We start from the raw sequence: 16,290 nt of genomic DNA, 5'->3' as shown, positions 1-16,290 counted from the left end.
ATAATAATTCCAATAAGAAAATTACATGTTTAATAAATAAAAGTAATACAAGAGAAATGAAATAAATCTTATATTTAACTAATAACAATCATAGTATATGAGAACAATAAGAATATCTATAAATAGGATATTTACTTCTTGATTAAACAAATCAAAGTAAATTAGTTTGCTAAGAGTAAAAAATGATTATCTTTCATATATATTAATTTTACATACTGTCTTGTTACTGTGATGTACTCAACATTTGTATCCTTGCTCCAGTTAATTTATTTTCTCATAAGATTGTTAAAAATCTGCCCAATTTTTATTCTGGATCCCAACCTCCCAAAAGCCCCATGATCATTGCATTACTACAATCTGAAGTTGAATAATATAATGACAGAATTAGAGGATACACAGTAAGAGTTGCATGTCATTTCAGAAAAGTGAGATAGAAATCCAAGAATTTAGAGAAGTTTATGAAGACTTCATGGAGAAAATTAACAGAATAAAGGAGACCTGAAAAGGATTTGATTGTCTTGATGCAAGCATAGTATGAGTCACCAATGTTGTGGAGAAGCTCTTCCCCTTCCTCACCCACCTATGCCATCATAGATCGCATTAAGTAAAATGTCCAGAAATAGGAAGTCTGCTTTATTCTGCTTTGTACAATGTCATGACCAGTTAGAGGCATCCAATTTAAAGAGGGCCACTGATGAACTGCAGCATCTCCAGAGAAAGAATAGATAAGCAGATGGAGGGGGAGGGGGTCTCAGTTTGGTTGTAACTTCAGATATCTGAAGTGATGTCAAATGGGAAGAAAGATTAGATTCATGCTACTCTTCAGTAAAAATAACAGAACAAGATTTTGGTTTAGTATAAGGAGGAACTTCCTAATAAACAGCTGCCAGAAATACTTGTTGTTAGATTGATTAAAGACACCCAATAGCAGCAATTCAGAGGAGAAGCAACATTTATAGCAGTGGAAACTCAGGGGGGAAATAGCATATTGCAACAGTTGTAGAGTGGAGAAACTGCCAGTGGAAATTGGCAGCTCCCTGGTAAACAGCAGATGGCAGTAACAGTGCAGAAACAGGTAGCAGCTCAGTGACAGCACATAAACAGATCATTATCTCTTAGGGTTGAGGGGAGGGTAAAAGCCACAAGCAGTAGTTTTGCAGGCTTGAGATTCAGAATTTCAATCAACAAGCATTTATTAAGAACCTCCTATGGACCAGGCAGTGTGCCTCATCTTGAGTCACTTATATTATGCCCTAGCCACCTCTCCATAGGCAGCTCTCTTTTCTGCTGCCAGGGGTCCGGTCCATCCCTCAAAACGAATTCCTCCTTTTTATCTCTATATAGGTATATCAAATTTTTTTTTTGAGGCAATTGGGGTTAAATGATGTGCTCAGAGTTTTCCATATCTAATTGGAAAGTACGTGTCTCTCCTAATTATTCTTCAAACTCTCTCAAATCAAGGGACTCTAAAAAATGCTGTATGGGATATCTCCTGGGCAAATAACTACTAGATGGCATGAACCATGGGGATGATTGTGAAAAAAGAAATCACCTTATCCCTTCTTGCAAGGGTTTTCTTCAAAATATATTTCCAAGCCTTAATGCCTTAAACTGAACTCTAGATATTTAAAGTCCTGTGGATATGTATCTAATTTTTTTTCTCAGCCAATGTAGTAATTCTTGAATTCTGTAAGAGAAAGATATTCATACAACTTTACAGTTAAGCACTTTATTGATACTTAATGATTATATTTGGGCCTTCTGGTTTGGGAGATTGTTCAAAGATCAATTCCTCTATAGCAAATAGAAGATTGTATATTTGATCCTAGACTTAGAGTTAATCACTACAGTTTACTGAGTGGTGAATAAAAATCACTTTGATGGTTGTACTGGAATAGAGAAAAGCTTAAGGTAACAGGAACCTAACAAGAACCTATTGTCAAAATGAGAGATGATGAGGGCCTGAAAAAGGATGGCAGAAAGCAAAAGACACATGAGAAATGTTGTAGAGACAAACAGAACATGATTTGATAACTGTATATGTGGAGCTAGTGAGAATAATATTATGTCAGTCTGCTTGAGGAGGACAGTGAGACTAAGAACCTGGACAAGTAGAAAGATGATGGTACTCTCAACAATAAGAGGGAGGTTTGGAAGATGATAGGTTTGGGAGGAATGATAATGAATTCTGTTTAAGATATGTTGAGATTGAACTGCCTATGACATAGGACTGAGGCTAAATATATAGAGCTGAGAGTCTTCAGTATATAAATAGTAAATTAACTTATGGGACTTAATGAAGTCATGACATGAGAACATATAAAGAAGAGAAGAAAGCCAAGGACATAATTTTGAGGTACTCCCATAGTTAGTGGCCATGACATAAATTAAGGTTCACAAAGCAGACTGAGAAGAAATAAATAGGTAAGAAGAGTGTTGGGGGAATAATGTCACAAAAATCCAGAGAGGAGACAGTATCCAGGAGAAGATGATTAATAGTGTCAATTATAGTAGAAATCTTAAGAAGGATGAGGATTAAGAAAAGACCATCCAGCTTGGAAATTAAGAAATCAATGGTAACTTTGTAGAAAGTTTCTGATGGGTAATAACATCACAAACTAAGTTTCAGAGAATTTAGAAGAGAGTGAAAGAAGAGGAAGTAGAGAAATTGAATGTAGCTTGTTTTACCTCCCTTCCTTCACCATTTCTTCCTCTACTGTAGAAGCTTTTCTTTTTGTCCCTCTTTTATTTAAGATAATTTTCTCCAGTCTTTCTTTCCTTTACCCCTTTGTCTCCTATCTATTTTTTAAAACATCATTCCAACATAATTGACTTATTTCCACACCCTCTTTCTCTGTAGATTCCAACTGCTTCAATAATTATAAAGTTCTGAGGCAGCAAGGTGGTGTAGTGGATAGAATACTAGTCCTGAAGTCAGGAGAGCCTGAGTTCAAATATGACCTCAGATATTTAACACTTCATAGAGGTGTGATCCTGCCAAAAAAAAAAAAAAAAAGTAGCAATAATGATAAAGTTCTTAAGAACTATGATTAAGAATCATTTTCCCCATTTAGAAAGGTAAACTTTTAACCTATTTAATCCCTTATAATTTATCTTTCATGTTTATCTTTTTATCATTTTCTTGAGTCTTCTATTTGAAAGTCAAATTTTCTATTCAGCTCTGTTCATCAAATATGCTTGAAAGTCCTCTATTTCATTAAATATCCATTTTATCTTTAAGGATTATGCTGTTTTGTTAGGTAGATTATTCTTGGTTGTAATGCCAATTCTTTTGTGTTTTGGAGCATCACATTCCAAGTATTCTGCTTCTTTAATGGCTCCATGGTATTTGAATGGTTTCTTTCTGACTGCTTGAAGTATTTTCCCTTTGACTTGGGTACTTTGTAATTTGGCTAGAAGTTTTCATCTTGGGATCTTTTTGAGTTGGTGATCAATATATTCTTTCAGTTTCTACTTTACCCTCTAGTTAAAGGATATTGGTTTATAATTTCTTGAAATATGATGTCTAAGCACTTTCTTTGATCATGGCTTTGAGGTAGTCTAATAATTCTCTTCTTAATCTATTTTGCAGGTCATTTGTTTTCTAGCAAGATATTTTAGATTTTCTTCTATTTTTCTTCATCTTTTTTACTTTATTTTATTGGGGTTTTTTTGATATCTCATGGAATCATTAGCTTCCATTTTCTCAATTATGTTTTTAAGGGGTCATTTTCTTCATGAACTTTGCACTTCTTTTTTGATTTAGCCAATTCTATTTTTTTGAGGTTATTTTCTTCAGTATTTTTTTTAAAAAACAAAAAACTAAATTGTTAATTATCATTTAATAATTTTCTTTCTTTGCTTTAATTGCTTTACATATTTTTTCTTTACTAGTCATATTTGATTTTTAAAATAAATTTTTTTAGCTTTTCCAAGAATTTTTGTTGGCTTTGTGTTTATTTACATTTTTCCCTTCTGGAGGCTTTGTTTGTAGCTATTTTGACTTCATTGTCTTCTCCTGAGTGTGTTTTCATCTTTCCTCTTACCATATTTACTTTTATAGATAATTTCTTTTTTTGTTGTTAGCTCATTTTCCCAACATTTTTCTTGATTTCAAACTTTATATTGATATTGGGTCTGTTGCCAGAATGAAGGTGTGACGGGGAGGGGGATGATGTAAGAGCACTTTCTCAAGCTTCAGTTTTTTTTCCCACTGCTATTTTCAGAACTAGTTCTGAGTTTTTTTCAGTGATTCCAAGGTTGTGTGATATGGGGTGAGGAATGCTCACTGTTCTCCTGGTCTTTACTCTTATCCTTATCCATGAACTGTTCCTGAATCCTTGGGATTACAATTGTACTGCTCCTCAAGGCCCCTCCTTCCTTGGGACTAGAAGTGATATTGGCCTTCATGGTCCCCTTATTCTTTGGGACCAGAAGGGATACTGCCCCACAGAGCTTCTATTTCTTCTTGACTGAAAGTGCTTTCCCTGTCCTTGAGCTGACTAAAAAGTGAGTATACACAATGGAGTTGCCAAACATTGTCTGATCTTGCATTCAGTGCTTGGATGGAGTTCTCCTGTAATCTCTTTCAGACCAGTTGCCAGTTCCCCTTACTATCTCTAACTTTACATCTCCAAACACTTGCTGCTGTATCTGTTACCACCACCTAGTTCTACCCCTGGTGTTTCATTTACAGGTCTCAGGGCTAGTCCCTCTCCAATGTCACATAACTCTCTTTCTGACCTCCTAAGTGTTCTTGGGCTGAAAAGGTATCTCACTCTGATGTTTTGTTGGCTCTGCCACTCTATAATTCAACTTGAAGTGTTATTTTAGAGTTGTTTGGAGAAGAGAGCTTAGTTCTTTCTACTTTGCCATCTTGACTTTTCCCGCAGCAGATTTTCTTTTTATTTAAACTCTGGATGGTTCTCAGATTAGAGCAAGGGTTCTTAATCTGGAATACATGAATAGAATTCACAGTGAATATTTTAAATATTTGAATATTTTAAAAAATATTTTGATAACAGTATTTCAATATATGTTATATATTTTATTTTATGCATTTAAAAACCTTCTGAGATATGCCAAAGGAGTCCGTGACACAAAAATGGTAAAGTGGAAGTATATATTTGCAAAGAAATGTGATATGAAAACAAAACATCATACACACTTTTAAACAATGACCAGTTAAAAGGAAAACTAATAGCTAGTAGAGATGGTGTTTAAAACCAGGAATGTGCGTTAATTAAGTCACTAAGCTCTAACCAGACAAATTAGAGTGATTATAATGTGAAACTTTAATTTACTGTAGCCCACAACAAGAAAATTTTGCAAAGAAATAGCATGAGCTACTATTTAAAAATCCACACAATGTTGTATGGCTACAAATCTGGGAATGCTGTAACCTCCAAGGGAAACAGAGAGATGAATGATAAATATACTCCAGCTTTTTAAGGAGCTGCAGCACTGTTGCCTTGCACAAAAGAACCTTATAAGTTGTCATCTAGAAAATGTGTGATCAGAAAAGGAGATGGGATAGATGTCCACAGGGAGAGCAAAAGATAACAGGTAGTCTGCAGCCCTGATATCTGAACTATATAAAAATGCCAAACCTTTTAAATTCAATAGATCCTCCAAGGAGATATAGTGAAGAGCATGTATGAGCTTCAGTATTGTGGAAGGGGAGTTTTCATGTGGAAAAGATAAAAGATCAATTGTATAATGATAATTTAATTTTATATGGCACTTTATAATTGAAAAAGTTTATATATACATATAATCTCATGGAAGCAAAAGGAGAAAGTGGGGCTTGATGTCTCTTTCATTAGAATGTTGAGTTCCTTGAAAGAAAAGACTATCTTAATAATATTTTATTGTCCCAATTACATGTAATGAGAGCTTGCCTGCCACCTAGGGGAGGGAAAAATCGGAACAGAAGTGAGTGCAAGGGATAATGTTGTAAAAAAATTACCCTGGCATGGGTTCTGTCAATAAAAAGTTATTATACATGTAATGAGAGATTTCAACATTAATTTTTGTAAGATTTTGACTTCCAAATTTTTTTCTTCCTTTCTCCCTTCTTTCTCCCCTCCCCAAGGCAGCAAGCAATATGATATAGGTTATATACATACAATTATTTTTAACATTTCCATATTAGTCATATTGTGAATGAAAAAATGAAAAAAACAAGAAAAAGAAAAAAAAAGTGAAAAAAGGATGCTTCAATCCACATTCAGTCTCCATAATTCTTTCTTTGAATGCAGAATTGTCTAGGATCAGTGTATTGCTGAGAAAAAATAAGTCTGTCATAGTTGATCATCATACAGTCTTGCTGTTACTGGGTATTAAGTTCTCTTGGTTCATATAAGTCTTTCCAGGCTTTTCCGAAATCAGCCTGATCATCATTTCCTATCAGAACATTAATATTCCATCACATTTATATACCATAACTTATTGAACCATTCCTCAATTGATGGGCCTCCACTTAATTTCCAATTCCTTGCCACCACAAAAAGAGCTGCTACAAAATGCAAAAAATGAAGATATGGATCCTTTTCCCTCTTTTATGATTTCTTTGAGAAGTAAAGGCACTGCTGAATCAAAGGGTATGAACAGTTTGATAACATAGTTCCAAATTGCTCTCCAAAATGGTTCAGGGCCAGCACTCTATCCATTGCACCATCTAGTTGCCCTGAATGACTTGAATTTTTACAAATTTTTGAATCAGTTATTTCTATATTTTAGAAATTAAGCCTTTATCAAAAATACTAGTTTTAAAAATTGTTCCCCAGCTTTCTGCTTCCCTTCTTTTCTTGGCTGCATTGGTTTTGTTTGTGCAAACCCTTTTTAATTTAATGTAATCAAAATTTTCAATTTTGCATTTCATAATGTTCTTTGGTCATAAATTCTTCCCTTATCCAAAGATCTGACAGGTAAGCTATCCCTTGTTCTCTTAATTTGCTTATATTATCATCCTTTTTGTCCAAATCATGAACCCATTTTGACCTTATCTTGAAATAAGGTGTGAGATATTAGTTTCTGCCAAGTTTCTGCCATATTATTTTCTAGTTTTTCCAACAATCTTTGTCAAATAATGAGTTCTTATCCCAGAACCAGAAGTCTTTGGATTTAACAGTAGATTACTATAATCATTGACTATTATATCTTGTGAACCTAACCTATTTCATTGATCCATCACTTATTTCTTAGTCAGTATCAAATGGTTTTGATGACTGCAGTTTTTTTATTTTAGGTCTGGTATGGCTAGACCACCTTCCTTTGCACTTTTTTTCATTAATTCTTTTGATGTTCTTGATTTTTTGATCTTCCAGATGAATTTTGTTGTTATTTTTTTCTAGCTTTATAAAATATTTGTTGGCAGTTTGATTGATATGACACTGAATAAGTAGATTAAGTTGGGTAGAACTGCCATTTTTATTTTGTTAGCTTGGCCTATCCATGACCAATTAATATTTTCACAACTATTTAGATCTTGACTTTATTTGTGTAAGAAGAATTTGGTAATTGTGTTCATAAAGTTCCTGGTTTTGTCTTAATATATGTAGATTCCCAAATATTTTTTGTTGTCTACAATTATTTTAGATGCAATTTCTCTTTCTATTTCTTGCTGTTGGGCTTTATTGGTAACATATAGAAATGTTGATGATTCATATGACTTTATTTTATATCCTGTACCTTTGCTGAAGTTGTTCATTGTTTTAAGTAGATTTTTAGTTGATTCTCTAGGATATACCATCATCATCTTCTAAGAGTGCTAGTTTTGTTTCTATATTACGTACTTTAATTTCTTCAATTTAAGCTAACATTTCTAGTATACTAGTGATGTAATAACTAGCATTCTTATTTCATCCCTGCTCTTATTCATAATGCTTTTAGCTTATGTAAGGGACCATCTTTTGTCTTCCTTTGTATCCTTGTGCTTATCCTAAGCCTGGCACATAGTACAGTTTAACTGCTTAACTGCTAATGTTAACTGATTAAAGTCACTAGCTCTAAAGTTTTATGATTCAAATATCTATTGAAATTCATTTAAAAGTTATCCTGAATATTAATTAAGGCACAAAAAGGTTGTCTCAAAGTGTGAAGTCTAAATATATAAAACCATTTTTTTTTGCATTTAAGTCATTTTAAAATTATAAATAGAACTTTCATGGGTTACCTATCCTGTTTTTTCATATAACTAGAAAATTGAAAAATTAATATATTTTCTCTTGTAAGCAAACTAAAAAATATTTTATTTTAATGACATGAAGCTTGTTACTATCTACTTTAAAAACAAACAAACAGGGATTTTGATTTTTTAGCAGTACTGGGAGCTTCTGATGAGGAACTCATTCTACCTATGTAAGTCAGTACATTTCTAAAACTGAACTTATTATCTTTCCCCCTACTTTCCCCATCTCTACTTTTCCTATTACTGTATAGGACAACACCGCCTTCTCAGTTCTTCTTATTCACAACCATCTTGGATTCTTCACTATCTCTTACCCTACATATCCAACATATCCTACATATCTGTTGCCAAGGTCTATTAATTTTACATGTAAACACAGTTTTCAACATTCATTTTTTCAAAACCTTATGTTCCAAGTCTTTCTCCCTCCTTTCCCCTCATCCTCTTCCATTGACAGCAAGTAATCTAATATAGGTTAAACATGTGCAGGTCTTCTAAATGTATTTCCATATTCATCATGTTGTAAAAGAAAAATAAATATGAGGGGAAAAAAACCTTGCAAATAAACAACAACAACAAAATAAGGTGAAAATTGATCTGTTTTCAGTTTCCATAGTTCTCTCTCTGGATGTGGATGACTCTTTCCATCCCAAGTCTATTGGAATTACTATGAATCACCTAATTGTTGAAAAGCCAAGTTCATCACAGTTGATCATCATATAATATTGTTGTGTACAATATGCTCTTGGTTCTGCTCATTTCACTCAGCATGAGTTCATACAAATCTTTCTAAGCTTTTTGGAAATCAGCCTGCTAATCATTTCTTATAAAACAATAATATTCTATTATTTTCACATACCATAATTTATTCAACCATTTCCCAATTGATGGGCATTCACTCAATTTCCAGTTCCTTGATATTTTTTTGCATATGTGAGTCTTTTCCCCTTTTTAATGATCTCTTTGGGATACAGACCCAGTAGAGACACTGTTGGATCAAATGGTATGCACAGTTTGATAGCCCTTTGGGCATACCTTTGATGCATTTGGCATCAAATGGTATGCTCTCCAGAATGGTTGAATCATTTCTCTAATCAAGAGTGATTTAGAGCATTTTTTTTTTCATATGACTAGAAATGACCTTAATTTCATTGTCTGAAAATTGTCTGTTCATATCTTTTGCAGGTTTATTGGCATTTTATCTTTGCAATATCTCTTGTATATATATTCCCTTCTTTCCTCTGATACTGCCACCATCCGCATAGGACCATTGCAATAGCCTAGTTGTAGGTCTTCTTGGCTCAATTCTTTCTCCATTCCTATTCATCTTCCATTCAGCTGCCAGAGTGCTTTTTCTGAAGCACAAGTTTAACTATCCAATAAATTCCAAAGGCTTCCTATTGCCTCTAACATGGACTATAAAATATTCTATTTGGCATTCAAAGTCTTCACAACTTAGCCTCTTCCTACCTTTCCAGTCTTCTTATACCTTATTCCCTATCACATACTTTTCAATTCAGTGACTGGTCTCTTTGCTGTTCCAGAAGTAAGATCTACCTTTTCTTAGCTCCAGCATATTCCATGGTTGAAATACTCTCCTTTCTTATCTTTGTTTATTGGTTTTCTTGAAGTGCCAACTAAAATCCTATTTTCTTTAAGAAGCTGTTCCTAACTTTTTTATTCTAATCTTCTGATTCTTCCCCTATTTATTCTGTATTTGGCTTGCTTTGCATATATTTATTTACTTGGTTTTTTTCCCTATTAGATTGTAAGCTTCAAGATTTCCTAACTATGTTACCCTGGGCAAGTCACTTAACCCTACTTGCCTCAGCAAAAAAAAAAAAAAAAAAAAAAAAAAAAAAAAAAAAAAATTGTAAGTTTATTGAGAACAAGAACTATTTTTTGCCTATTTTTGTATTCCCAATACTAAGCATAGTTCATGGGTATATAACAGGTGCTTAACAAATATTTATTGATTGATTTTGTAATTTATAATTTTAGAGAGTTGTAGAGGGCAAGGAGGAAGAGAAGGAGAGACACTGAGAGGTTGAATTATTTAAATATATGTTCAGAGGGAGAGCTTAGATTCTTGTTTTTCTTGACTTTTTATCCACCAGGCTAGTTTTTCATTGCTTTATTTATTATGCTACTGACTGATGCTTTCATCGTAGTGCTATCTTCCATATACTCCTTATTCAAGGTATAAATTTTCATTCATGTTTGCCTGTTTTAGCTACAGTCTGTTTCAGTAGCATAATCGAAACCACATGTGAGTGTGCCTTTCTTCTGGAAGTAGATAATAGTCTCTATTAATTTTTATAGGATCAACATCCAATATTGAGATGAGATTGCTATTTACTCCCTATCCTTTTCCCATGGAGACCAATTAGGTTCCAAAACAGTTCCAAGAATGCATCCCTTATTTATTTGCAATCTATAGGGTTAGATAGTCACCCTGATAGTTAAATTTTATTTTACAATGGGATTGGAGTATCTTTTGAAGTTGCTCTAGAATATAAATACATCTCTGTATTTGTAGTGGTTTTCGAAATGTGGTCCAAGAACCCTTGGGAGACCCAAGATATTTTCAAGGGGGGGAAATCTGAGAAAAAAATTTTTTCACAATAATATTAAGATGTTATTTGCCTGTCAAAATACTCTTTTTTTCAACTACATGTCTGTATAGCTGGGTTTTCTTCATACAGAATGAATGTAGAAGATATGAGAATTCATTTATCTTCTATAAAAGTTTGCAAATACATGCAAAACATTACCTTGCTCACTATTTTTTTGGAAAATATATTTCTTTTTAATAAAAATATTATTGATGTTAACCTATAATGGGTTTATAATTGTTATTTTTAAATGAAAAAATACAAATTTTAAAACTTACTACCTTTAATTTCTAATATGATAAATATTGATAAGCATATCCCACATGAACAAAAGCTCTGTGGGGACTTTAAAAATTAACAGTGTAATAGTCTATTAAAACACCTTTCCACTGTTTGGATGGAAGACTAGACTAGATGATGATTATAGGCTCTGGAGGTCTATTTAGGCAAGGATTAGGCAAGGGATGACTCAGTTTTGGATTTGACTTGCTGGGCCCACTGTGGAAAAGTTAATCTATTTCCCTTTCATCCCTTGTCTCAATTAGGTTTGCAACAGTCCTCAATGACAATATCAAAATAAACTATAAGGAGTTGAATTGAGTCCAATTTCACATTAATTTCATCCTTTACTTTCTATTTTGTTTTCTGGTCCTAATTGTGGAACACTTCAAGTAGATAAAACCCAGTTATAGAAAAAGTCTGTCAGACTTTAATTTTATATGCTTTTCTAACTGGTACAACATGAAGGTTTGGTTAAATTCATGGCTTTCTTATTGTATAGTTGTATTTTAATTATTTAGTGGTTTATAATCCAGTTTGTGGATTTTCCAGGTATTCTTCTCTTTACATTTGCTATATAAAGTACTTTATAACAGTATCTTAGCACTTTCAGTAAAGGGTAGAGAAAGTCAGAGAGAAGAAATAAATAAATCATTACTGTTTGATAACATGTCTGAAAAAAAGTTTTTGAGAAAGAAGTTAAATAGTTAAATGGAGATTTCTTTATCTGTGGATATGGTTTATCCATAATTTTCTCTTCCCTCATGATGGATTATCAATAGTAAACACAATAATCTTTTAAAATGTTAACATATTATAACATGATAATTATAAATATTTATAAATATAAAAATAAACAAATACAATTATAAATATTAGTAAAATCAGGAGTTTTGGGTTAAGTTTCTGGTTCCATCACTTTGACCTCAGCCAAATTATTTTACTTTTACATATTTATTTCTCCCTTTGTAAAAGGACATGAAACCATTTTTTCCCTGATCCTTTGAGCTAAATGTAAACACACAAATTATCATCATTTAATCTTTCTTGTGTAGTGAAGTGCTCACATATTCAGTCATATCCTTTCTTAGAATCAACAGCATCAGGAGGGAAAGGCAGAGGGATCCCACTGTTATCTCCCTATGTTCTGATTAATCCATCATTTTCAGCTTTCATCTTCTGTAAACATGCTAATATTATATAGGCTTTTTGAAAGGTTTCCACACAGCTCTCTAAGGATACAGTTTTATTGCCAGCTCCCTCTTTCCTATGTGACAAGTTCTTTCTTCCCAACTAATCTCTGAGTTCAGTGGTATCTAATCAAGACAGTAATATAATAAAGGTTTTGTAAGTCTCCTTCCTTCCAGTGAAAATTTTCTGATATGGATTATTTTTAAAAGGCTATTAGAGTAATAATGAAAATAGCCAATATTTACATGGTGCTTTAAGGTTTGCAAAATACTTTAGATATGTACCTTCTGGGAATTAGATTAATAATGCCTTTAGAGGGTAGAGGTCAAATAAACAAAACAACCCCCCCCCATTTTTTAAAGGAGAAACTAATAATTCTTTGCATACTGGACACTTGATAAATACTTGTGGAATAAAGGAATGACATGAAAAGTTACAAATTTTTTAGAAAATATTTTTATTTTATTTATTATAAATACTCTATCATTAGTCTGTTACCATAATGTAATATAGCAAGATTACAATTCTAACAGCATCTCAGCCACAGTAGCTAATCAATCTAAGAGAAAGGATGTCTTTTTTTGTTTGTTTTTCCTTTTTTTGAAAGAGAAACACAGGATACATGGTGTAAAAGATGTCAATAATACACCTCAAAATTGACAGCAAATACCCCAAATTTGGCACTTCAGTTAAAACACAACTGCAGAATTCAAGATTTTATTTTTGAATATTAAATAGATGTAAAAAGCCAGAGCTATCTAACAATTTTAGTCTTCAGAACAAGTGGCTTCCTGATTTTTTTTCCTCTTTTCTTCTATGCATATTAGAGAATGGAATGAGAATTCAAGAACGAAATGAAAGAGTTAGGAAAGGAAGGTGGGGAAGGAGTGAAAGAAGGAAGCAATGAAGGAAGGGGGAAGGAAAGGTAGTCAGGAAGGGAAGAATGGAGAAAGGAAACAGAGTGAAAGAGAAAAAAGAGAAGAGACAACCAAGGAGAAAGGAAGGAAGAGAAGGAGAAAAGAAGGGCAAAAAGAGGAGGGAAGAAAAAAAAAAGAAAGAGGGTAAGGAGGGAGGTTTTAAAGTAAACCGCTTCTTGTATTGTAGTCCTTTGCTTTTCTTGTTAATCAGGGATCTCTGGTTACGGGCTTCCCTGGCTTCTCCCAGAAAGGTGCAAAAGTGAAAAACATCTCTCCACTGGCTAGAACGCGCTTTCACAGGAGCAGGGGAGCTGCTTGGAAGCGGGCGGTACTGGGGGGTGAAAGGAGCCCTCCGACGTGAAGGCTCCAGGTTGCTCTCGACGACGATGGTGATGATAGTGGTGGTGGGGCCAGCGGTGTCGGTGCAGTGGCTGATGACCTTGGGCCGCTTCGTCCTCGTCCTCCCCGTCTCCTTTCTTCGGGCAGTGGCCGCAGCAGCAGACGGTGGCCAGCCTCCTCCACAGCCGCCGCAGCCGGCTGTCACCAGCTTGGAAAAAGAGGTAGACGTAGGGATTGAGAGCGCTATTGGTGACCACCACGATGCCCAGCGCAGAGGCCAAGCCCTCGCTCTGCCCTTCGCCCGGGGCCTCGGATGACCAGGCAGCTGCCAGCTCTGCGGCGAAATAGGGCAGCTCGCAGACCACGAATAGCAGGGCCAGAACCAGGGTCATCTTCAGGCTTTGCACCTTGGCCCGAGTGAGGGCGCTTCGAGCTCTGCAGTGGCCGGCCTCCCAGGCGCAGGGGGACCAGGAGGCAGGAGCTGGCGCCTGGGGTCGCTGCTGCCACAGAATATAGAGCAGACGCCCGCAGGCGACGCCCAGGATGGCTAGAGGTGCTAGGAATCCCGCGACCGCCCCATACACAGTATAGACTTGCAGGTGCCAACGAGGCAAGGCTCTGAAAATGGTACGGCACCGACGCTCCCCGGACCATGCCCAGGCAGAAACCGGAGACCCTGGAGGGCTCTGCGAGGCGGTCACGGAAGAACTAGTCGTGGATGCAGCCGAGGGCAAGGCGGGAACCCCGCTGTAGCCGTCTGGGGGACTGGCGGCCGGCCAGCCACGGACCACGAAGGCCTGGGGCAGGGCGAGGAGCAGTGCCAACAGCCAGCCCAGGGCGGCAAGGGCGCGAGTGGGTAGGGGCGGGCCCAGGGGCCGGCTCACCACTCGGTGTCGCTCCAGGCAGATGAGGGCGAGAATGTTAGAGGAAGCCAGGAGCGCGGACACCTGCAGCAGTTTGACGACTCGGCAAGCTAGGTCTCCCGCCACCAGGTGGGTGTTTCCCAACAGCTCCCAAGCCAGTTGCGACAGCACGGTCCCCCCGCACACGTACAGGTCGGCCAGGGCCAGCTGCACCAGCAGAAAGTCCATCTTCCGACGCTTGGGACCAGCCCAGGGTCCGCCGCCGCCGCCGCACAGCGTACAAAGCACTGTGGCGTTGCCCACCACTGCCACCACCAAAATTATCCCGAGGGAAACGAGCCGCACCTTGTGGCTTAGAGGAGTGGGTAGCGGGGGGAGCATCCCGGCAGCAGAGTCTCTCACGGACGATCGGTTGAAACCCTGCCCCAGCGGGATGGAGAGATTAGGTACCTGCGGCAGAGGACCAGGGCCAAAGGGATCCTCCATCTCCTGGCCAAGGCAGCACGGATGATGAAGCGGTGGCAAGGCAGGTAAATGGGATGGGGCGTGGTAATTCAAGGTGAAGGTTAAGGCGCTCTCCACCCGCTGGGCCACCGGGTTAAGTTCCTTCTTGAAAAACAAACTTTCTTGAAAACGCACAAAGAGTGATGAGCACCGATGGATTTGCTCTCTTCCTTTTGTGCGTTGTGTCTCCGTCATTTGATACTGCGAGATGTGGGCTGTGCACCAAGTGAAGACACGATTGCTTATTCGCCACCCCCCACCTCGAACCGCCGCTTTCCCCTGCAAGCATTCCTCCCGCCCCCAGTCTTCCCTGGAGCGCGGTGAATGGAGTAGATCAGCCTTGAGAGAACGGCGCACACTCGCTAGAAGTGGCCTTGTAGCCCAGTCAGAAAATTCTTCAGGCATAAAAGCACTTGGACGGATAATAAACGTTTTGGCATGAGTCTTGTAACCATCTCCGCTCGGAAAGCAGCTGCGCGCGGGAAAGCACCTGCCAGCCTTGGGCTTCATAGGGACTTTTTTTAAAGGATTGAAGCATTTTCCTAAACGCAGAGATGGGGACAATTTACCCGGTTGAAATTTCAGCGTGGCTCGGCATCAGAATGAGAAAAGAAAAGCATAGAACACGTTAGCAAACATGAAATCAAACCAGGAGAATCTCCAAGAAGCTTGGTACGTATACCCCGTCCAACAATCGGTGCAGATTTTGTTGCAGTGACTTCTCCCAAGAATGAAGTCAAAGACTGGCAGTTGTGATTGTCCGATAAATAAAAGGGATTTCTCTTTTCTACAGTAGCAGACAGCTACCATCTGTGATATGAAATTAATTTCATTAGCTAAAGAGTGCGTTAATAGGTTTAATGCAAATAAGTAATCCATCTATTGCTTTTCCCCTTATATTTTGATCCAGGGACGGATGTATCGTTTCTTCTCAATCTCTTAGTTTCCCCTTCCACCAGATGGGACTAAGAGGGACTACGCCTCCATTAAACCCAAGAAAAGGTGACTAAGAAGATGCAAATGGAGCCATTTTTTTTTGAAAGAGAAATCCAAGTAAACGGTTTCGATTAAATACTTTCAGCAGACCTCGCCTCCTGAGCCCCCCATAAACAAGATGTAATTTTTTTTTTCCTGTTGGAGACATTAATTTGAACAGTTGCAATCCTTCCAATAAGGTTAAGGATCCTGGCAACAATCGGGTTTATAATTAGGGAGAAAGGAAAAATGCTGTGATCCGAGATTTGGGAAAGACTAAAAATCTGAATGCTAGAACTCCGTGGTGTTTACCTAGTTCTCCCCTCCTGCCAAGTTTTTTCTCGAAAAAAAAAATTTTTTTTCACACATGCTTTTCAATATTACCTCTAATAAATAATGCCTTTTTCAATGATTGT

General features: G+C 36.8%; 1 protein-coding gene across 1 annotated transcript; it reads right to left on the bottom strand.

Moving 5' to 3' along the window:
- Positions 1–13,266: 13,266 nt before the first annotated feature.
- On the bottom strand, positions 13,267–15,188 carry GPR150 (G protein-coupled receptor 150). The gene has a single exon (XM_031967768.1). It carries the CDS (start codon positions 15,092–15,094, stop codon positions 13,475–13,477), a length of 1,620 nt encoding a protein of 539 aa, XP_031823628.1. The 5' UTR covers positions 15,095–15,188; the 3' UTR covers positions 13,267–13,474.
- Positions 15,189–16,290: the final 1,102 nt, after the last annotated feature.

This window comes from Sarcophilus harrisii, chromosome 1, assembly GCF_902635505.1.
Source record: "Sarcophilus harrisii chromosome 1, mSarHar1.11, whole genome shotgun sequence".
NCBI classification, from domain to species: domain Eukaryota; kingdom Metazoa; phylum Chordata; class Mammalia; order Dasyuromorphia; family Dasyuridae; genus Sarcophilus; species Sarcophilus harrisii.
Note: the sequence above shows the minus strand (reverse complement) of the source record. Positions and strands in the feature narration are given on the sequence as shown.

Excerpts from the sequence above, each read along its gene's own strand:
- GPR150 (XM_031967768.1), bottom strand. The coding sequence starts at position 15,094 with ATGACGGAGACACAACGCACAAAAGGAAGAGAGCAAATCCATCGGTGC.